This window comes from Rissa tridactyla, chromosome 9 (assembly GCF_028500815.1).
Source record: "Rissa tridactyla isolate bRisTri1 chromosome 9, bRisTri1.patW.cur.20221130, whole genome shotgun sequence".
Taxonomy (NCBI): Eukaryota; Metazoa; Chordata; class Aves; order Charadriiformes; family Laridae; genus Rissa; species Rissa tridactyla.
Window position 1 is genome coordinate 45841454 of NC_071474.1, and position 23146 is coordinate 45864599.

Sequence of the window (23146 nt, forward strand, 5' to 3'; positions counted from 1 at the left end):
TCCCGAGCAAGACTAAAATCCACAGAAACACACAACCCTGCAGTCAAATTTGAATACATTTGTATTATTTATTGGCTGTATTAAATATATTATCTATTTGATAGTTACAATTTAGTAATACAATGCATGGCAGCTTTAACATAAGTTTGAGATACCTCAAAATTACAATACAAGAAAACTGAAGATACCTAATACGTTAATGCCACTAGGGTATATCGTTCTGGAATGGATAACAGCTGATGTAAAATCTGTATCGCGGGAGGCTTGCACCGGTGTTTTCTGGAAATGTGACTACTTTGTGGCAATTACAAAATAACTTTCTTTCGCTTTTTTCGGACTCACCGACTTGTTAGTATTTACTCTGCAATTCTAATTTATCTTTTAAAATTATCAGAAACATTATTGCCAAATAAACCTCTACAGACATCGTTCTAAGAGTTAAAGAAATAACCCTTTGGCAACAGAGATTTGCTGAAGGCAGTCTTATTTCCTAAAAGTCGACTATGAAGAGAAATAAAGACAGATTGTAAACTCTTCTGCAAACTAAAGACTAATATCTGTATAAAACTCTTTCCAACGCTGGAGGGAGAGATTTCTATGATATAATAAATGATTAACTTAAAGTTCTGCTACAAGTAGAACAATACATTCAAACATACATTTTCCAGGACTTTTAATCAAAATAAATAGAGTACAAAATGAAGAGTACATTTTGAAAAGATTAATTTCAGATTGCACCATAAATCTACTTTTAAGAGTATTAAGCGATACTATGTCATAATTTAGGTTTTCCACATCTGAAATACAACACAATGCCTCAAACTATAACGCAACATTATTCGTCAACTGCCATAGGAAAAAGACCCTTAAAGTGATTAATTACTGGAAATACTTAGCCTGTAGCACTATCACATCCAACATTCCACATACAAGTGCATTGCTCTGATGTAGATAAAGTGTAGTCTTTGCAAAATACGCTAAATCTGCCTCTCTATGGCGTATTCCAAATGCTATTGGGAAGACCCATTCTGAAACATGTTCGTAACTTGTGAGTTCCGGCTTTTGAAATATTTGCTATAAAAACGACAGCTGTCAGGCTCGTCTTTAGGTACTCGCAAGCAGATTTAACGAAGAACAGTCATATGTAGTGCACAGTGTCCACAAAAAATACCCCCCGGACAAACAGGACGAGTTTCAGAAAAGTTCATAGCAAGCTGAACATTCCCATCTAGAAAACAATGGAATGTGAAGCTGCTACCGCTGGGATAGCAAGTCATTTAAAACATTGTATAAACGTTATCTAAAAAGAGTTCTTTCACGTACAATTTGATAATTCAGATTAAGTTAGAAGGGCATCCAAAAGCAGTCTGAACTTTTTATTTTTAGGTTAATAATAGTACAAAAACATTTGCTCAGTTTGAGCCAAATAGTGTAACATTTATCATAAATGCACTCTTTCTCCTTAAAGACAATACCTGTGCTTTTCTGAAAACACTGCAAAGATTTAATCAGAAGCACAGGAAATTACTTTTCTCTCAGGCACTGAGAGTGAAATGTGGATTGGGCCAACAGCTGCTCACCAACAGCAAAAAGCATTTCATTCAGAAATGTACAATACGAAAGGGGCCTTTTCTGCAGTGTTACATACGAACGCCATCGCTGTATGTACGTTACGTCCTGCTAACGTTTTGTCTAGCATTTTGATTAAAATTCTAAAAATGCCGGCACCCTCTACTTTTAACACTTGAAATGAGTATTACTGAATCCGAAATAGTAAAGTATCTGTAAAGTAGTAATATCACTAAGTCAAAGTCAATATTCTGCTTTCCTTCTACAGTATATTAAATGTGGTATGCTCTAGTAATGTTCTGCAATGCAGTACTGCTCTAAGCTGAAGCATTTGTGCTGCTGTATTTCACGTATACCAAACTACAACAATACCTGATTAAACACTGCGGATCGACTACCACTGCTCTAGTTGTACTTGAAAAGGACTCGCTCTATCGATGCCTTCTCTCTCTAACCGGCCAAAGGGCCCCGGCTTTGAATTTGGAGAGAGGAAGAGTGCGCACGCACACACACCAGTGTGCACAATAAGGCAGGTTTTTTTGCTGTTTTATTAACAGCTAACCCTGATTACGGAGGACCCAGGATTACCCTTTCTACAAGAAATCTGTGTTCGGTATTTGGAAAGGATCTGCCAACCCAGCCTCACTGTTAGCCAGCAGGAAAACTGGAAACGCACGTAACACTACGTTTCCAGCTGGGACTTTAATTAGAACTAACCATAAATACCCGAAATAGCTTCTGTACAAAAAGCTGAGTACTGAATAGGCTCTCGTCTACTTGATTACAAAGTACTGAATAACAACAGCAAATAAAATAGCAACCACTGCAAATCCGCAGAGAAGAACGATAGCGATGAATCGCTCTTCACGCAACGTCTTCTTAGTCTCTGCCAACTCCGTCGTCAAATCAGCACACGGTGGGACCTGCTCTTGTTTCTGAGATGAGAACACTGTACTGGGACTGTAGGGTCCATACAGTTCTTGTGATCCAGTAGAGTCTTGGGACTGACGGCCGGCGCAGACTCTGATCCGATATTCACAGTTTGTCTGCAAGTTTGTGAGGCGGAAGGAAGTCTCTGGTCCCTTGTACACCTGGTCAGGAGAAGCAAAGAGAGAACCACTTGACGTGGGATTCGTCTTAGAAACACTAAGCAGCACTTTCCATTCTGCTTTACGAGCACATGCAGCGCTGGACACTGCCTGACGTTGTTCTCTTCAAGCCCGCTTAATAAAAATCTCAGCTTTTATTTCTGAAGAATTTATGATTCATTTTCTTGCGAATAATCCAAAGCTTCCCACTATGCCCCACACTGACAGACCTGGATTGAGAAGCTCAGGAAAATAATAAATAAATAAATAACAATTGTTCTGCACAACTATTGTTCCATATAGCTCCCCCACAGATGCGGGGCAAGTGCTGTCTGTGACTAACGATGGCAGTGATGCCGTGGACTGTAAGATTTAAGGAGCACAAGCCTTGTGAGGAGCGGCTGAGGGAGCTGGGGGTGTTCAGCCTGGAGAAGAGGAGGCCGAGGGGAAACCTTCTCGCTCTCTGCAGCTGCCTCAAAGGAGGGGGCAGCCAGGGGGGTTGGTCTCTTCTCCCAAGGAACAGGTGACAGGACAAGAGGAAACGGCCTCAAGTTGCACCAGGGGAGGTTTAGATTGGAGATTAGGAAAAATTTCTTCACTGCAAGGGTTATCAAGCATTGGAACAGGCTGCCCAGGGAAGTGGTGGAGTCACCATCCCTGGAGGCATTTAAAAGATGGGTAGACACAGAGCTGAGGGACACAGTTCAGTGGTAACTTGGAAGTGTGAGATTAGCGTTTGGACTTCATGATCTTAAAGGTCTCTTCCAACCAAAGGTCTCTACGAATCAAAAGAGCCAAAGGAAATGCTGGGAGAACAGGATAAACCAGCGTTAACCCACTTCTAGACAACCAGCCCTCCCCAGGACTCTCAAAGCCCACCTTCACGGTCATTTGGTTTTACAGTACAAGCAAAGGCTCAACAGGGAAATGAATCTTTATGATCCTCAATCTGGGGCCACCTTCGATGCCGTGAAGAGGCAGAAGGGCAGGACCCTGCCCTGGAAGTTGTCCTCACCCGTCACAAACTCAAAGGCTCACTGAGAGGAACCGACTGAGACCCAGAACGAATACCCTGGGAGTCAGGATGGTAAAATGAGTCCCTTGCTGAAATGAAACGTATCCCTGCCATTAGCATCACCAAAATGAAATTCAACCTTCAAATACAGACAACTTTTTTGCCCCAATAATTTTTCAAAGTGAAAAACCCCTCAAATTCATTACGTTAAGTAGAAGGTACCTGATCAAACTCTCTCCCAGCAGCAAGCTGAAGGATGTAAACAATGGAGTCTCCTTTCATCGGCTGTAAAGGTTCCCATGTGATTTCATAAGTGTTTTCTTCCAGCTGATTTGCTTTGGGTGCTAGAAAATAGTAATTTGTTGGCATTTTAAAAAAACAGAACAATGGTCACTACAAGTGTTCTTGTTTTTTCAATCAGAAAAAAACATCTAAAATCACCAATTATTAGAGTGATTCATTTTCACAGCTACTGTAGCAAACGGGCACTAGCTTCAGTGGCAACAAGGACATTTTCTCACTCTGGCTTGACGTATGCTTTGCTTTTCTATGTTTTCCTTTTAAAATGGTTTTGTTCTAATGCAAGTGACTGGGCAGTGTCAATCTAAAAGCTTAAGGTTTTTCCAATGTATTTGTTAACAAAGCAGAGGTAACTGTAATTCTTAGAGGTAACAGTCATTCCAATAATTTTAAGCAATTAAAATTTGCTTCATTCTACTTTCTTTTTCTTTGCTATATTTCATGACATAAACTTAAAAACATGATTATTGTAATATTTGTAGGTTACACTTGTCTGTCTTTTCAAGCTGACAAGATGCGCTTCTGACGCGTAATGCTCACGCAGATGAGCAAGCACGTTCAAATCACTCCAGAAAACAGAATTTATGTCTGGGTATCTGCAGAAGTGAAATTACATGTTATAAACACGGTGGAGTCAACTACTTTTCCTGTAGGTAATTAGCATTCTGGTCTTCAGAATGACTTTCTCTAATAGCAATCTTTAATCTTCCTACTAGAAAGTGAAGATCAGGGGAATTACTTGTGTCCTTATTTGCCTGACCACTGTTTTAACTTCTATCAAGGGATAGATAACCCTGTAAAACGACTTCCCAGCTGAAAAAGGGCAGAAGAAACCCTCACTGTCAGGGGTGGAAGAGCTACAGCGTAGGAGACAGCCACATGCTGGTCCTACATGGGTAGAGCCCTTCTTATACCAAGGTAAAGCCCGGCACAGCTAGTTTCTGTTCTCTGTCCCACAAAGGCCCAGGAAAGACACTGGGCTGGGAGGAGAGTCAGTTTTTAGCATTTAATCTAGTATGTAAATGGTTTGCAGAAATCTCTAGTGCAGCGTAAGCTCACCTTTAAGAGATGCAGGTGGAGACTTCGTTGTAGTGAAAGCGTAAACTTCAGAAAACTCTCCCTCTCCAGCATCATTATATGCCTGGATTTTAAAATAGTACGTAGTGGATTCGCTGAGTCGCTGTACCTTGTATGTATGACAAGGACCATTATAAACAGTAACAAACCTGGAAGAAAAACACAGAATAATACACATTAGAATTATTCAGTAAATCACAAATTTCTATGTCAATATCATAAGTGGAACAGTTTCATATCTAACTTCAGTACCAAAAAAAAAGCAATACATTACGGGTGCCCCACGTTCCTACATAGACACGTGATGAACGTTAGGCAGTTTGAACTCTGTTACTGTCATCAACAGTTCATGATGCGGATTAAATCAGCAACGCACACCATTCCTACTGGTGGAAGTCTTAATTTACATTCACGAAGCATTCATTCAACCTGTCTAGGCGCTAAGCTCCAGCCATATATGAGCTACCACCGAAACTACATGCCCAAACTCTTGATTTGAATCAAGAGAATAACCCTCGTAGATACTAGGTAAGCTGCAATTTCAAGTTAAAGAACAGCGGTCAAACCCACGTTTTTTATATGCAAAGTGGACTTCATTTTAGAGTTCCCAAAAAATAGAAATAACTGGCAACACAGGAAGATAAGAAGACGTTACTATTGAAATAGTAAATAGTATTTACTGTTTACAAGTGACTACTAGTGCACTAACAGCACTTCTGGTTGAAAGACGGGATGCAAAATGCAAACTAAGGGGCAAACTTCGTGATGCCCAAATGACTTACTAGCGCAAACAGAAGGGAGAATACTTAAAATGCCTTAAAAACTTGATATAAAGTCGCAAAGCAACAATGTCCTTAACGTTCTGATTATCTTACCTGCCAAACCTGTCCTCCATCTGCAAGTTGAATTGTGTAGGGTTGGTAATTAAAGCTCTGCTGGGACCTTCACCCCATTTAAGTTTAAGGCTCTGGTAGCTGAAGACCACACATTCAAGATGAGGAGGGTCAGGAGGTAGTGGTTTCGTTTTGGCTTTAATGGAATGACTGAAAGGACCAACTCCGAGGCTGTTTGTGGCCTGTATTCGAATTCTAGAAACGTGAGAAGAGCAGCCGTGCGGTTAATTTACCGAGTTCCTAAAAAACCCACTAGGTTATAAAGCAAGAGTTAAAATTTGTGAAGAATATAACCACAAACAATAAAGCAATTAAAATGCAGTTAGAAATTAGCTATAAAAATAATCTACTTCAAAACAAGTCAACGTGATTACATTGGTTTTGGCATAATGAAGCTTCGGTGTTTCTCAGGATTGTTCAGGTTTATTCTGTTCCGTGAACAAGCGCCCAGGTCCTCCACGTTCACCCGGGCCGTTTGCCTCCCACTGACACCCAAGATCCACAAGCTGAACTAAGCTTTAACCAAGCCATGCAACGCAGGAACAGCTAATTCTGCTCTTATCTGTACATTCATCCTCTTTTGGCGAGATATCGATCATCCCATTATATGCTTTGCTGCGAAATAAAGAATTCTAAACCCAGAAAACTTGGAATAAAGCCTTGGCTGTGAGAGAGAATGTTAATCTTAACCCATCAATCTTAACTCTTGCTGCTAAAACATCATGGTTTAATTCTGGATGTGACAATTTTTTTTTTTTTTTACAGAGTTGCAGAGTGAATTAGGCAAATAGTCTGTAAGACAAATAAAAAATTGCTCTAAATTTTTAACACACCACCCTCAAAGGTATTGATTGAAAAATCCTACAAACGTGGTTTCAGAATAAAATGATTAATTATTACCTGTACAGAGTATCAGGCAGCAGATTCTCAAGAACGTGGCTTGTATTTCTTCCAACAGTTACAAGCTGCTTTTCTCCGTATTCTATATTATACCCAGTGATCTCTGCCCCATGACAACACGGTTCCTCCCACTGAATTGCAAGGCACGTGGATAAAGGAAGAGACGTTTCCATTTGATCTTCTTCAAGTAAATGCAGTACTGACACTGCTGCAGGCACTGACGCCGGGGTTGTCACCACACCGGTCTCCCCAAACAACCCAACTCCCGCCACGTTCACAGCCTGGAAGAGAGACCTTCTATTGTTTACCGAATCTACGGTATTTTTTCTAACCGGACAGTCACAACTGTCGTGCTTCCTTCTGCACGTTATTAAAAGTAATTTGGAAGAGAATGGAAAATCTCCCAAATAAAATGTAAATACAGCAAAAAGTCTGGTATTTAAATACAACACTAGACTGTATTAAATCGCAACCTCTTTTCCTGATACAAGTACAGTTAGGAGGGACTGGGGCAGAAGGGAAGTATTTTTACCAGTTACCTTCAATATTGCATTAGTAGGTGACAGTACACAATTTTCTTCATCTCTAGCTGAAGTTTTTCTTCAAACCGTATGTACTTGTTTAGTAACACATAACAAAAGGCTTTTCATACCTGTACTCTGCAATAATATGTGGTTGCAGGTGTGAGACCTTTTACTTCATAGCTCTGGCAAGGGCCAGTGTAAATGATATGCATCGATCCTTCCACCTGTCCCCAGTCCAGTCTGTATTCACTGATTTCTGCACCGTTGCACGCAGGACTCTGGGGGTTTAAGTGATAAGTTTTCCTTCAGCTACGGCACATAGACACCATGCAAGTGGGATCTCTCGTTACGCTGAACAGACATTGGAGCAGAAGCACTGGGGTGCAAACCCGAGGTCTTTTCCACCATAGCCAAGGACATGATTTTAAGTTCAGCTTGTTAAAAGGTTCCCATCTTGACACATGGATATAACAACAATACAGTTCAGACCAGAATTTCGAGTGACTCACCATCTTTTACCACTTGGATGAATTAAATCTATTACATACTGGTTACCATACCATTACGAGGGTTAAGCGTCACCCAATTTATTCAGTTAAGATGGCGATTCATAGCTGGCAAAATTTACAAACCCACTGTATACCTCTATCAAGAAATGTGCTTAAAATATTCCACCTCTACATTTGTTGTTTCTTCCCTCTCTGTGTATCATACACATGCCACCACAATTCTAAAAGCCAAGTATTAATTTGTGCGTTAATGAAAATAATTAAAACCTACCTCCCATGACACCACAGCGCAAGTTGCACTTTTACAAGTTATCAGGGGTTTGCAACATTGCTCAGGGGGTCCCGGAGCAGTGGAGATCTCTGCTTTGTCAGAGGGAGGGCCAAACTGCAAGAAAATATGATTGCATGAATACAACAACAGCAGTAGAGTAAAAAAAAAAAAAAAAACTGACACAAGACCTAAAGAAAACAAATGATTTTTAACTTGATAGCGAAATAAATAGAAGAGTTCAGTGCTTAGTTTCACAGCATCACTTAAAATTCCTTTCAGGTAGTTTATTTTATAAACTGGCCCTGTGCCTACAGGATATCTGTAATCCTCCCACTAACTCCCACTGCTATGGTTTTGTAACCCCTCCTTCCCCCGTAGTCAGGATCTGGCTTCCAGAAGAAGCTGGGTACTGTTTCAGAAAGCCTTTTATGCAACCACTGTTTATCCCAACCCTTTTCAAACCTGGCATTATTCGAACACAACCCTCTCTACACAATACTACTCTCACGCCACCAATCCGTAGAGGTCTACGCTAATTGTAAAAAGTAAGGCAATTTCTTAATGCACAAACTTTAAGTGGCTGCTCACAGCCAGAACTGTAGGGCTTAGACTGCAGTCAATGAAAGGACTAGAAGTAGTAATCAAATGTCTAGCACTAACTTTGGACTAGTTACCTTCGGTACCAACGGTAATCCAGTAAACAGCAAGAGAAATGCAACAGACAGTGAACGTCCCCTTCATCAGGGACATTCAGTCCTTCCTTCAGCCCTAATTTTTTGAATCTCCTTCAAATATTTTTTTTTATACCATAAGAAATTTTACTCCTTCAACAGAACTATAACACAACACAGAAGCTACAAAATACTATTCAGCTTGTAAGACGATAGTATCATTACTACCTCTTGCGTAAAAAATAAACAAGTAAATAAAAATTGATCTCATTAGCACAGTGGTTACCCCAACTTTATTTGCTGCTCGTATCCAGAAGCAATACGTTCTCCCTGGAAGCAGATTGTTTACTACATACTCAGATGCTGGACCCTGATACACTTGTCTGCGTTCCTCTTGCTCAGAGTTTGCCATCTCTATAATATATTCTGTAATGTCGGAACCTCCATCTACAGATGGTGGGCCTAGGAAATAAAAAGAGAATTTTATTTCACAAAACACTTTTTCTCTTAAATAGTTTCTAATTAGCCTTCTCAAGCTAAAAGTTGAATCAGAGGAATTCTAAAAGTCAGAATGCAGGCTTTTATCATATATCTGAGCAGAAACACCTTACAAAGCTTGCTTCCCCCACGTCCCCACCCCAGATAGTGATGGATTAGTTTAAGATGGCCTTCATCAGGTTTTTTTTTTTCAGATATTTTCCACATATTTTCTTAAAAAAAACCCTGTGTATCTTCATTACTTTTTTATTTTCTCCTCTACTGAGAGAAAAATAAGAAAAGGAGGGTTGATTTTTAAATTGCAGGCATGTGACAGTAACGAGGCAGTCAGCAAGCTTTTCCCCTGGAAGACATTTATATCTGCTTAAGTCTCACCCTATCGTTGCACACGCATGCGTCACCAAAGCAGAGGTGGTTAGCAAGCTTCGGCCTTCTTAAAAAGGCAAAAAAAAAAAAAAAGGGCAAAAAAAAGCAACTAAGGACATAGACTACATCTATATATATTTTTTTTTTCCCTCCCTGAAGAGTTCTACAGATTTTTCATTTTTGTTCTGACGTTTAAAAACAGAAAAATATTGTGCTCAGAAGCACCGCAGCTTACCCCACTGCAAAGTGATTTCCTTGGGCTTAGCTTTGCCTGCCAGGCACGGAGCGTGGCACGGGCCGGGAGGAACAGCTGATGTCGTAACAGTCGTAACATCAGAAGCCTAGCAGAAATAGATGTTATTTTAGAGTGGAAACGCAACCCAACATTTCACTAAAAGATAAATAGAAATGGTTTTCAGAAGCAAGTTTACTCTCGTTTTTCTTACCTGGCTTTCACCACCTTTACTGACACAATAAACTCTCATTCTGTAGGAAGTGCCAGGCTTCAGATGATCACATACGTGTTCCCTCTGGGAACCACTGTATACGGTGTCCCATTTACTTCCTGAGGAAAAAAAGAAAATAGTTTTGCAAAAAAAAAAAAAAAAAAAAAAAAAAAATCAACCTTGAAAACTCTCTCTCACAATTATTAAGAGCTAAGCAAGCCACAGAATCCAATCTGAATAATCAATTATGCAAAGAACACGTACAACACAATATACACATGTGGAAACAGAACAGCAACTGCGAGAGCAACAAGTAGTGAATTAGCTCACCGACTTAGCACACAAGCTGAATTAGTACTTAAACTTACCAACTGACGTTTCTGAGATTTCCAAAAAGTATTTAGAAACGTCTGCTCCTCCATTATCTTTGGGTGGCTCTGAAAGAAATCAACATCTTAAAATAAATTCTAGAAGATTTTAAAACAATGCATTATTTTGCAATCAGCTTTTTCAGAGAACATATTCAAGTAGAAAACTCGATTCAAAAGAAACACAAAACAGCAGACATATATTAGCAATGCATTTTCCAGAACAATAGTTTTTTTCTATTATTAATGGTGATTATGCCAGGAAGAAGAGTAAGTAGGAAAATACTGCCAGTTTCAGGTATCATCTCTTATTTTTTTTAACAACATATGAAAATTATCGAAGCACCACAGTAAATCTAAGGGCTATTACAACTGAGGCTATTACAATAGCACTGACTGCTTCTCTAAAACGAATAAATAAAAACACTACTTTTGTACTACAGCGCCAAAATAAACCGAGCTGCCATTTTTTGGTAACGCTAAGCATTCCTCCTGCAATAACAACGTCTGCAGAGACAAGTAATTAGCCTGAGTTGGTCTCTATTTTTCAATCTGCGTTACTGAGGGTCTGTACATACATAAGCAGCACTCAAATACAGCGGTAACAAAAGGGACCTACCCCACGTAACCTTCACGCTGTGCGAATGGATCTTGCCCTTTACAGTTGGTTTACTTGGTGGTCCCGGTTTGTCAGGATTGGTGCTGTGCTCTACCACCTCACTGGGGCTACTTCTTCCTTCACTGTTGTAGGCAAAGAGCTGTTTCAGGAATGAACGGAATATGTAAAAAATGATTGATTTAATGACAAGTAATATCCTGCTGATTTATAAAGTTCTTCCATGCAAAAAAAAAAAAAAAAAAAAAAAAACCACGAACAAAACCAAAAACCCAGAAGAGACAACAAAATTAGCCAGTGCAAAAAATCTATTTTGTATTGATTCCACCAAAACCTATTATAACAACAGAAGTACTGCATATAATTTTCTGCTGTATCCATAGAAAAAGTCTTAGCTATATGAAAACATTAAAACTCCAGAAAAGTATACAGGCGTAATTAAATTCGAAACAAAATAGAGTACAAACCCTAAACTTATATGATGTACTCCTCCTAAGATTTCTTAAAGTGCATGAGAGTTCATCTCCGTTGTACTGTGGTTGGAAACCATAACCCTGCGGAGAGTGAAAACAAGAACACACGGTGTCACTCATTTCCCACGATAAAACAAAAACCAGATCAGATCGATCACTTTTTTTTTTTTTAAGCTTGCACTTCATCTTTGTTTCGTGAATACATGCAATACTTGCCAACTGCCGCAGTATTTTGCAGGATTTTATTCGGAGGTAAGATACAGACTTATTTTTTTTATTTAAGCACTACTGCGTATCAAGCTTTTACGCTTAGAATAAAACCAAGCACTTACAGAACCTTCCTCTTCCATGTCTAAACTGTAAGTGAGAGAGTCATCTGAAGACACCCCGTTAGGGGGGCTCCACTTCACTGACAGCCAGGTCACTCCTGCCTCGACGAGCACCGGGGGGGACGGGGCTGGTGGGACAATTCCTGCTGTATAGTACGTCACCGTCTCGCTGAACCCACTGGAAGATTTAAAAAAAAAAAAATAAAAAAAAATGTTTACAATGGCAAACGTAGTTGATGAGAAAATAAGCGATATGATACATTGTGTTCATTACCTCATTCCAATATCATTTTTAGCAGCTAATCTGAGGGAATATTTTGTAGAAGGAGAGAGTTTGGTGAGTTTATACTGCTTCAGATGCCCGTAGTAGCATTCTTTGAAGGGTCCATTCTTCCCCTTTAAAAAAGTAAGAACAACCTGAGTCACTTCTGAGTCACTATTTGCACGGAGACTGCACGCTCCCTGCTAAGGTCAACTTCTTCACTCCCAATTTTCCTAAATTTAATTTCACTAATTTAATAATAATTTAAAAAAAAAATATATAAATCAGTAAGCCTAAAGAATGTAAAAAGCTAACGTCATCATGGTCATACCAAGTACGCTGATAGTAATCCTGAGCATTCTTGATAATAAAACCACCTTTTGATTGAGATATCTGTTTGGTTTTTGGCACTGTAGATTTGACAAAATGGCAATAAATGACTGCAATTGAAAGCAAACGCATTTTTGAAGTTTTTTATCACTTTGGAATACAATTCAGTAAGGAGTTCAAAAGCCGAGTGGTATTTGTGACAGCTACAAGCCAAACGCTCACTCATTTAAACAGAGCACAGGAATTAATGATGCTCCGAACGACAAGAGCCGAACGAGGGAGTTTACACTGTGCTCTCCGAGGATCTGAAAAGACCGTCTGCTTGAATTGCTGCACTATACTCATTTGATTCAAGCTTTTTAATTAGCTTGTGCCTTTAAAACTGTCTGGACAGTTGCACTGAAAATAGCCGATGTACCTAAGCAAAAAGTATTTTTAAGTATAATTGGTCTACAGATGTCATTACGATTTATTTTTTTTTCCACTAGAAAAGGTCTTACCTCATCCCATTCTAAAAGAAAATTAGTTATTTTGGAACCATTGTCATTTGAGGACTGAAAATAAAGAAACAATGAAAAAAGTTAAAATCAAATGGTTGTACTTTTGTAAATAATTTTGCACATTAAAAAAAAAAAAAACACAAAAAAAAACCATTTTAACAATTGAATAGAATATACTCCAACTGCCTTTTAAAACAAAATGTTTAGTGTAGAGCTGGAAGGAAGCTGCCGTAGGCATACAGAACAGCCCTCGTCTCCCACAAACACATAATCGGATAATCTGAAACTCTGCTGCGGGCACAGACACACGTATTCAGTGAAGTGAGTTAGAAAAGGTCAAAACTAGCAGCTATTTCAGCTAGTTTAATTCCTCGTTCCCGATGGCTCCCCAGGCTGCTATACTACTTCTACTAATTCTGGTAGTTTAAAATATGAATTCATTAATAGTTTCATGAATAATGCAAGTTATATTCTTATAGCTTTTTTCCTTCTGTCCTTGCACTGTGTGTTCACCAACTGTCTGAGCAAGGTCCGCATTCAGACGAGCAACCTTTGTGCTCCTTATGACACATTAATTGGGAACTTCCTTCACTTTCTAAACACGGATCACACAAATAATTTAACTAATTGAATTCATTTAGCTATAAACTGTTTTCCAGTTATAAGCGCAGTCCTAAGAAAAACACGAAAAGACAAGAAAACACAGTTACCAACAAGCCTTTACAGATACTGCATGTACTCAATATATGGGTCACAATGGGTGAGCATGCCTGTAAGAACTCTGAATTATAACGTTAAGTCATATCCATTTATCATCCAGGAACCCCAAGTGAAATGTAACTGCTCTATCCTTTCCTACACTGCCGGTTCAGAAGAGAACTTTCCCACTGACTGGTTCGTACTTAGAGAGACACACACCACTAACTCTAGCACACTGAAGCCGTATGCAAGAAACCAAGTAAACGTTGAAAGAAAGAGGAAGAAACAATCATGATTTCAGTTATCAGTCTTAACCGAGCAGCTTAAAAGCCAACGCCTAAAGCACACCCAAAATTATCGCCAAAGCTAATTTAAACACGCCATGCATGACATCAGGCTGCTTACCTTCCACTGCAAACTCAGGCTGTTTTTGGTTCTGTTAATTAGCTTCGGGGCAGCCGGACAGTCTGGCTCACAACTTTCCGTAGTGAAACTCACTAATTCTAAAATGGATTCTTTTATGGAACTGCTGGTTGCTGAAACTCTGAAAAAGAGGACAATTAGTTACGTTATTATTGCATCAGCACCTGAAAATTTAAGGAAAGAGTTGTCAGCTTTAAAAACGCATTGAATCACAAGGAGTGGTTACAGCAACAAGACCAGCCTGCTCTCAAGTGCCCAACTGCTCTCCTTTCAGGTCCTTGATTCTAAAAGGCAACAATTTCATGCCTCTGCATTCAAGAAGAAATAACAAAAAGTGAGTTTATGATGTTGCTCCAGCTTCTAGCGATTGATGCCCACATGGTAGGAAACACTACTAGCCGTTCTGCGTTCAGGGAGACAGGGCCGTGCTGGTGAACAGTGTGATGGAGATCCCACAGGTGCACTGACTGACCTTCAAGACTCCATTTGGCATCCTTCATTTAATTTACAATTACTGTCTATCACAGCGGAGGTATTTTAGTGATCAAGTACACGTGGGAGGCATGATGAAAACTACAGCAAGTGTTACAAAATGGTAACCGAGCACCTGACTCGAAATTAACCTTTTGCTAAAAAGACCTTGAGATTCAAATACGGACAACACTCACCTGCACAAAATTACAGATATTAAAACAGACTAAATCATCTGTTCAGGCAATAAAGCCACATTTATCAGTGTAATTGTTCAATCGGGACAGAATCTCTAGAACAGCCATGCTCATTTATGTTTGTTTTTGAAGAGCAATGACTTGACTGATTTTTTCAGAAATACTGCCCGCCTTACCAAATGTGGTGTAGGCAGAAGACGGTTGGCCTGTATGGCAAAGCAATACCACGAACCAAACACACGCTACACTGTGCAAGTGGAGCTGGGCTGAGTGTTTAACATACACAGAACTGTTCTGCAGTTTAAGAATAGGAGTTTGCTTCACGGAGTCTTAAAACTCGTCTCCTTCTGTGCCTGAGCATCGAGGCTCCCTCTTCCAGTTCTGGATCACAGTGTTCTCCTGGCTTCTTTAACCAGCTTGTCTTTTTCCTGACCAGTAACACCCCTTCTCCAGTAATGCGAATTTACCTTGCGGGGCAATTCTTGAATGTCACCTCTTGTTCTCTTGTAATGCAGCATCTAACCTCTCCCCATTTCAACCAGTTTCCACTTCCCTTCTTGCACTACTACAGATTGCAAATCAAGCCAACAAGCCAGAGCTGCAAATCCACGATAAAGTCTAGATTATTTTATTTCCCTCTGCCTTCAGCCTGCAACAATCTCTTTCACTGAGTCCAACCTTGTTGTTCTAAAAAATACCAACAGAGGATAACTGAAAGTTTATATTTCAGAGAAACAAGAAAAGACAGAGAAGATGGTAGGAAAGAAAACAAGGTGACGTTTTTATGAAATTGGAAGATAAATGGGAATTTAGATAGCAACAACAATGTCCATAGCTATGAAATTTTATGCAGAATATTCCTCAAGTTGTTTTGTGATCACACCTTTTTCATGAAGCCACAGTAATTTTGCAATTAATGTATCAACAAAACCATTAAGTATTTCATTCCCAGAAACATACCTGGCATGATAATCAGTTGCTGGTCTGAGATCAGGAAGTGTGATTGTTAATTCTTCCCCACTGCAAAAAGGAAAAAAAAAAAAATAATAATGAGTTACAGCTCTTCCTTACACTTTAAAGGACAAAAGCTTATTGAAAAGCAAAACCATGTAGCGCACATTTAACTTTCAAGTTTTCCATTGTCCACGTAACTCTTAGCGATATTACTTAAAATTTATTTCACGTGAAGTAGGTAGGTCTGCAAGTCAACAAACAGCTCCTGATAGAGAGATTGCTGATTGGTTAATGTTTTTAAACATCGGTATTGTGCTTAAATGAAGAAACTAAACTTACACATAGACAGATTTAAATTTTCCATTTTTACCACTGTTGGATATTGCTACTTCAAATGTAAATGCTGCTGGACTATGACTATGGCTCTCTCCATTCTGTGAACTAACTGGGAGATTCCAGGACAGAACGGCTGATCTTGCTTGTATATCAGAAACCTATTAAAAGCATAAATAATGCAAGTAAGTTTGCTTTCTGTAATAAAAGGTATATTAGTCAATAACATGGTGTCGCTAGTTTGCCTATGAAGTTCCTCGCTGGAGGAGTTCTTTACCTTTGTAGTGGAAATAGCGAGTCATTATTTGAATTTAAATTGTTTCCTCTTTTCATTTCTAAAATATCTTATTAAAGGATTTCCCTTCAAACGCTAAACAAACTTACAGACGCACTACATTGTCTCAGTGTATGAAGAGAAAACTTCTATTTCACCTGCACTGTTTGCATCACTCATTTGGAGCAAAATTTCAGACTTGGAGTCTTGAACACTGACACCGGATCTCTACTTAAGCACGGTCAGATGGCCTAACTTTCAAACTCCATTACAACTCTCTCACATAATCTTAATATTGAACCACTAAGCTATACAATAGCAAGAGGCTCTGAATTTAAGTGCTCACAATGAGAAAAAAAAAAAAAAAAAAAAAGGTTTGCTGCTTAATTCCTATACTCCAAATTTTCTCTGACAAAGTCATCGTGGCCTTCCGTTGGCATTAAGCACAGATGTCAGAAGCAGCAATGAAAAAATACTACTCCTACAAAAAATAGCTAGAAAGCTGGAGCAAAAGCATACAACCCATGCTTACTGTGTACATAATGCTGAGAAGACGCTCAAGATCAAAAATATCAGCGAGGCTTTAGCATTTCGACATTTAAATTAACACCACCAGACTCCAACTTCCTGAATAAGGCTGCAAATACTCCAATATTTGCTCCAATTTCTAAACATAACATAAAAAGATGATCTATTTTTGTAAATTCTATTCCCAATATTATTAAATGCTCTGAGCTGAATGAAGGATGGTTCAAGAGTGGACAGGCTTCCAGAAGTTTAGCAGGCCCTTTGCAAGGTGCTAAAGCTCTTTCACATACGAGACAACTTCAACAGTGGAAATACTCTCGCGTTACGGACTGGGAAACTGAGTCAGGCAGACTGTTTCAGAAAGTTGGGAAAAAGTGGGTTTCTATAGCATGGTTGCCCCTTCCGAGCTATAAACTCTGACAACTAACATACGTTTTCTCTATTAAAAGAAATAAACCATTAAGAAAAAAGAAAGAGATCAATAAGATGCGTGTTATTTTATAGAAAGTATATGCACCGAAAATAATGGTATTTTAAGGATAATACTTACGACTGGCTTGCCAATGCTCAAGTGAATATCACATTTCTTGGATTCCGTGTCAGATTCTGAAATTTCAAATACAAAACAGATTACCAAACCCCCCCCCAAGAGTAAACCAGCCTGTTACAAAAATGCCACCACAAGATGGAGTTCGCCTCATTAAGAGTTTAACAATAGTACTTATTGTGCAAAGTTCATTTCCCCTGTTTGTTTTGGCTGCGTGAGGGGTAGAAACACGAACTATCCAAAACTAACAGTGTTACAAAAACCCTTTTAGAACATCCTGCACAAAGGGTATATTTTCCTAATCTGAGCATAAATGGGTTTTCTCTGACAACACAAACACATTCCTCCAAAAATGAAAGGTGTTAAAAAAATGACAATAAGATCTTATCTCTCTATTGTATGTGCTTTCCTCGAATTTCTATTGCAAAACACTTGGTCTAGGCATAATTTGCGAGAAGCCTGATCAAAACTGCATGCTAAAAATACTTACTGGAACCAAAAGGGTTACATCTGTAAAATGAATCCTATCTGTACAATTGTCCATATCAAACAATTCAGGATATTATTCTGCTCACAAATAAAACCTTATTCCCCCCCAATTTGTATTAAGACAAATCTTTAATCAAGTATATTTCTTGCCCTTGAAATAAGTTGGATAAAAGCTTCCACCTCTATTGACTTCCCAAGATACAAAGTCAGATTTCTCTTTTATTTCTCTAACCAAAGAGTTAAATACAATAGTGACACGGATGAGGACCAGAACTTGCAGCCTAACAAGATCACTTAATTTAAGACACACATATAAAAGACACTAAAAGATGCACAAATCATTTAAGGAATCACGATAAAAAAACCAACTGTCTGCGTTTCATGTTTCAAATCAACATGAAAGACAAAGATATTGCAAAGTATTTTTGTATGCAAATACATAGCCATAAGCTATTAAAACACTCAAACATTAATCTGAGCAAAAGAATGCCCTGAACTGAAATTACAAGTGATCAAACGGCAACATGTAGAGGCAGTTGCTCAAACCTTCCTGTTTCTTGGAAGCTTTCGGTAACTCCTAGTTACCTGAAAAGTACCGCAAAGAATGACACCAGAAGTTTTGTTATGTAAGTACCCACAGGTCATCCTCACGTGGAACGTGGATCAGTCCCGAGTCGGAAAAGGCAGAGAAGTAAACAAAAGGTTTACAATTAAATCTTCCTGAAGACCTTATTTGAGAATTCTCAAATGAACACTGACATTACTATGATTTCTAGAGGAAATAAAAATTCTAAACAAAATGAAAATTATTTCAGGCTTTCTCTAATCCTGAATAGCCAAAGAAATTAACGAATTAATTTTTTTCAGAAGTTATTTTGCTTGAACTTACAGCATCTTCTGTTACAAAAGAATTCAGATTTATTTTTTTTTTTTACCCTTTCAATGCAACCTACCTCCCATCTCTGCATCTGGACTGCCCTTTGTTTTTCCTATCTGCTTCTGCTTTAGTGGTCCTCCTGCCCCTTGCTGTCCCTTTCCATTTCCATTCTGAATTGTTGCATTGGAAGAATTAACAACTTTATGTGGTGAAGATGGAGGACTGTTAAGTTTATTGTTAGTGTGACCACTAGCTTGTCTGTCTTTTAGTCTTTTCTTCAGGTGTTCTTGCATTTTGAGACTCCTTTCATCTCGCTGAATGAAGTTTGTCCTTCCATGAGTACGAGGTTCTACAAAGAAAGGAGAACTTGGTTCATTATTCAGTACAATTTATTTGACACCTGAGAAATAGTAAGTTGGAAGAATAACTACAGTAAAAGCAGAACTTGAAAACCTAGGGAACTTCACTGTGCTTGCTTTGGCAGCCTGTAGATGATGCTTGGAGCTGCGTGGCTCACGTAACTTCGGCTTCTGTGAAGTCCTGAGGAGTTTCACGGCCGATACTCGGGTGTCTCCAGGCAGCAGAGCCACAGACAAGAAACACGCAGGTATCGCGGTGCCAGGCAGAGCCTCCCGAGACTTTAGGAACCTCACCTGATAAAGAGTTTACTGACTGGGCTCCAGTGTATGAGCATAAAGATCAGGCAGTAAGAGAAGAACGCATTTAATCCTTGTTTTGAAACGTCAACATTAGTTAAATGCTACAGTAAGATACACAACATATCTGCAAGCAAGTTTCCATTTTTCCTACTTAACCCATATCCAAATGGTTGAATTTTTTTTCTTTCTCTCAAACATTATTTTTGATCACTTGTTGAGTTCAGGGTTGGGATTTTTTCGTCTTTTTTTTTTTAAATTTAATTCTTCAGGCCCTTCTCTTTTGTTAGCTGCGCCAGATTATGCCTTTCAGTTGCCCCTCTTCCCTGATATAGCCGTACAGTCACATTTTCAAAAAAAACGTAAGCAAATTTAGGACCCAAACTAACTTTTTAAAACATAGCTTGGGTGCTACTGAATATTTTATCCTAGACATGAACTGAAATAGCTTAATTACCAATTTAAGCTTGAGAGAGAGATGGTGAATGGTCTTACATCGTCTAATTTCTTTCTGTGTTAAACGCTTGTTTATATAATAAGGCTCACACCCTGGTTTAATTCAGCAGTGACCCCAGTCCTCCACTGAAGTATTGCTGCATTCAGTTTTTAAATATAAAGTGAATTTTCATTTCACCCTCCAATATGGATTACTATGGGTTTTGGTTTATGTACGTTATTTTTATTTTCTTTCCAGTCATATTTGGACTCTGTTTAGCAAAAAAAAAAAAAAAAAGACATTCATTTATCAAAGTGAATGCATTTTCAAAATACTTCACGCCAAGGCTGTGACAAAACAGAGCAGTTTTGGAGAGCAGAACTTTAGAGAATGGTAGAAGCAATCATTTGCTTTTACTTTTAGAGTAATCAAAGAAAGGATCCATGAAAAATATAATATACATTGGAACACTTCTAAGTTACTGCTTTTGCATTGAATCCTTAAAAACAGAAGACGACTTAAGCTTTACACAGCGATAGTTTGCACATGAAGAGTGCTTCAGACCAGGCGCCACGGTACCTTATATACAAGTGTATTTTAAGATACCCCATAAACACACACAAGGCTCAGGGAGTCTAATAAATAACACCGAAAATCACTGAAATGTGTGGAAGAGCTACCGACAGAACTCAGCTGTCTCAGCCGAGATCCACTGCGTGACAAGGCCTTCTCGTGTATTTAACCATCACCTGCACTCTCACCTTGTTCTTGAAAAACGTGTGGCGGCGGATGCTGGTGAATGAACTGCGGTGGTAGCTCTCCCGTCCCAGGAACCGGAGGGTACACTGGGTGAGGTGGGTGGGGAAGCAGAGCATGGTGATGGTGCATGTAATGTGGCACATGGGGAGGAGGAGGAGGAGGATGCATGGAAGGATGGAATTCAGCCGAGTGTGGCAATACCACCACTTTACGAACTCCATTTTCTTCCACCACCTGTCAAGAAATGAAACATCAGTACAAAAAAAACCAAACTTGTAGATATTATCCATTTAATAAGGAATCTTTATGCTTAAGTTTATACCCACAACCAGACAGTCAGGGATATACGCACTGAAATGAATTCCGGTGGAAACCCAGCATATGTCACTGGAAGAAATACTGAGGCAGTCAGTTCTAAGAAGCTGAGCCTCACACGCTGAAGTGCTAAGCAATCTATAATTTATGCATAACGTATATATTCTTTTAAATAAGTAATGGGAATTGATCAGGGTGTAATTCCCAGTCTACTTGTAATTTCAGTTAGAAAAACTGCTTTCGATCACATCCTGACTGACAGCGCTACGGGACAAGTCACCGCACGCCATCCGATCTGTGGGACATGTCTACATACACCTTCTTAGCCTATGGCAAGTACAAAGTGCTACAAGTCAGCTCTGCTGTCTTCTACTGTGATCCAACCCAACTCAACCGTCAAAATATTTCATGTTTGTCACAGGCTAAGAGAATTCAGACAAGGAACCTGTCTGCATCTGAACTCGAGGATAAAAAGATGCTAAGACAGTGCATGCATATGTATGCACAACTGACAACATACAGGCTCCTTCTGGAGTCTAATTGTGCCAGTGAAATACATTAATATCTCAACGTATTGCTTTTCCTACGATCAGTTTAGGATACATTAAGGTTTTGTACAATAACGTTTCTCTAAATATTAAAAAAGAATTGTTGGTCAGAACACAGGTTTTAGAAGACAAGGTCAAAAAATAACACCAGAGCAGGATTCACTAAAAGACACTGAAGTAGAACACTGCCCAGTTTAGTCTCATCTTTAAGACCCCTGGAACAGACGACCAGAGGCTGAGTTTTACAGGGTCCCTTCTCCAGGCAGAGTTCATAGTACATAGAGGACACCTGCTCTCATTTGTTCTCATTCTGTGGTTACAGGCCATTTTGCTTATCCGAGGGATTACGTTTTGAGCACCTACAGTTCTGATGGGGTCAAAGGCTTCCGAGTTGACCATCAGAGAAATCACCTGCTCATATTCCAGTCTGTTTCTTCTGCCACACTATAGAAGTCCACTGCCATAAAGTTCAGACTGTATCTAACAACAAGTCTGACTCAGAAGCAAACTAGACTGTATTAGATCCTATTTAAAAGCAAACAACAAATCAATTGCTTTCTCCCTCACACAAAAAATTAAAGAGGTATGAGCAATGTAATTGGAAAAAAAATAATAAATCAATGATAGAAAAATGTTCAACATTAAAGGCAAGCTGACGCTTTGAAATTAATCAAGTCTCAGTAGGAAAAACCAGGCATTTTTCTTAGTCTGCAGCTTTATGCTTCCTTCCTTCTAAATCAGTCATCTCCTCCAAGTTGCATTTAAAAACGCAAATCACAAATGCTATTAGGCAGGGCCTTACAGTGCTTTAGCATTAACAGAGACAGATCATGTAGTCAGCAGAAAACATTATCCGTGGATGCAAGTGGGGGGCACACTCCCGCTGCAGGCTGGCATACAAAATTGAGACACAAAGTGTATTTGTATTGCAATCTGTAAAGTAAATAATACGAAATAAAATCTGCTCTTAGAAGATTTCACCTTATTTATATAGCCTGCTTTTATTAAAAATATACACAATTTATATTTTCAGGCATTTAAAGAAAGCACTTACGCAATAGCAGGCCATATGTTTTATCCTGTTAGTTTCTTCAAGATCCTCCCTTAAAGCATATTTAATTTGGCTGTAAGAAATCACCGTAGCATTTCCTAGTTGGCCAAGAAGGCATTACAGATGTTGAAACATTGCTTACGCCAAAAGTACATTTTGAAAAGCTCCTCAGCAAAAGACAGAGCAAACTAACAAGAAATTCTTCTTCTGAAGGGAAAGAGAATGTGTCCACTCAGAAACTGCTATGACAAAGCCCAGCTGTGAGACAGCCTCAGAGTCAGCTGTATCATTAGCAATTACTAACAGACTTTAAATAGAAGAAAAAAAATTACAAGAAGTCACTTAAGACTAAGTTCACACTGAATACACTTTGTTCTAGAAACAACGCGGGGGGGCTTTTTGGTTCATCAGCGGAACCAAATACACCACTTGAACTACATTACATTGCATAATATTACAACACACCCTGTAACGTATACAAGTCAAAACTCAGAGCAAATTTTGATGGATATGTTAACTCTATTTTATGTACATATTAAGCAAGAACACATGGCACAGTCTTGGGTAGAAGGGACACATTAACA

At 39.0% G+C, this 23146-nt stretch overlaps 1 protein-coding gene across 2 annotated transcripts in view; it reads right to left on the reverse strand.

Annotated features, from left to right (window-relative positions):
* Nucleotides 1-67: 67 nt before the first annotated feature.
* LOC128914769 (fibronectin type-III domain-containing protein 3a-like) overlaps nucleotides 68-23146 on the reverse strand; it is a 48370-nt gene continuing 25291 nt past the window's right edge. For both annotated transcript variants that reach the window (XM_054214305.1, XM_054214306.1), the window contains 22 exons: nucleotides 20651-20882; nucleotides 18874-19146; nucleotides 17435-17490; nucleotides 16089-16243; nucleotides 15756-15815; nucleotides 14110-14248; nucleotides 13006-13059; nucleotides 12188-12309; nucleotides 11917-12091; nucleotides 11579-11665; nucleotides 11115-11253; nucleotides 10496-10564; nucleotides 10128-10246; nucleotides 9917-10022; nucleotides 9104-9279; nucleotides 8147-8260; nucleotides 7495-7644; nucleotides 6843-7123; nucleotides 5925-6137; nucleotides 5032-5198; nucleotides 3895-4016; nucleotides 68-2660 (listed from right to left, as the gene is read on the reverse strand). In XM_054214305.1, coding sequence (XP_054070280.1) covers nucleotides 2343-2660; nucleotides 3895-4016; nucleotides 5032-5198; nucleotides 5925-6137; nucleotides 6843-7123; nucleotides 7495-7644; nucleotides 8147-8260; nucleotides 9104-9279; nucleotides 9917-10022; nucleotides 10128-10246; nucleotides 10496-10564; nucleotides 11115-11253; nucleotides 11579-11665; nucleotides 11917-12091; nucleotides 12188-12309; nucleotides 13006-13059; nucleotides 14110-14248; nucleotides 15756-15815; nucleotides 16089-16243; nucleotides 17435-17490; nucleotides 18874-19146; nucleotides 20651-20882 — 3327 coding nt within the window. In that variant the 3' untranslated portion in view covers nucleotides 68-2342. The remainder of the gene's footprint in view (nucleotides 2661-3894; nucleotides 4017-5031; nucleotides 5199-5924; nucleotides 6138-6842; nucleotides 7124-7494; nucleotides 7645-8146; nucleotides 8261-9103; nucleotides 9280-9916; nucleotides 10023-10127; nucleotides 10247-10495; nucleotides 10565-11114; nucleotides 11254-11578; nucleotides 11666-11916; nucleotides 12092-12187; nucleotides 12310-13005; nucleotides 13060-14109; nucleotides 14249-15755; nucleotides 15816-16088; nucleotides 16244-17434; nucleotides 17491-18873; nucleotides 19147-20650; nucleotides 20883-23146) is intronic.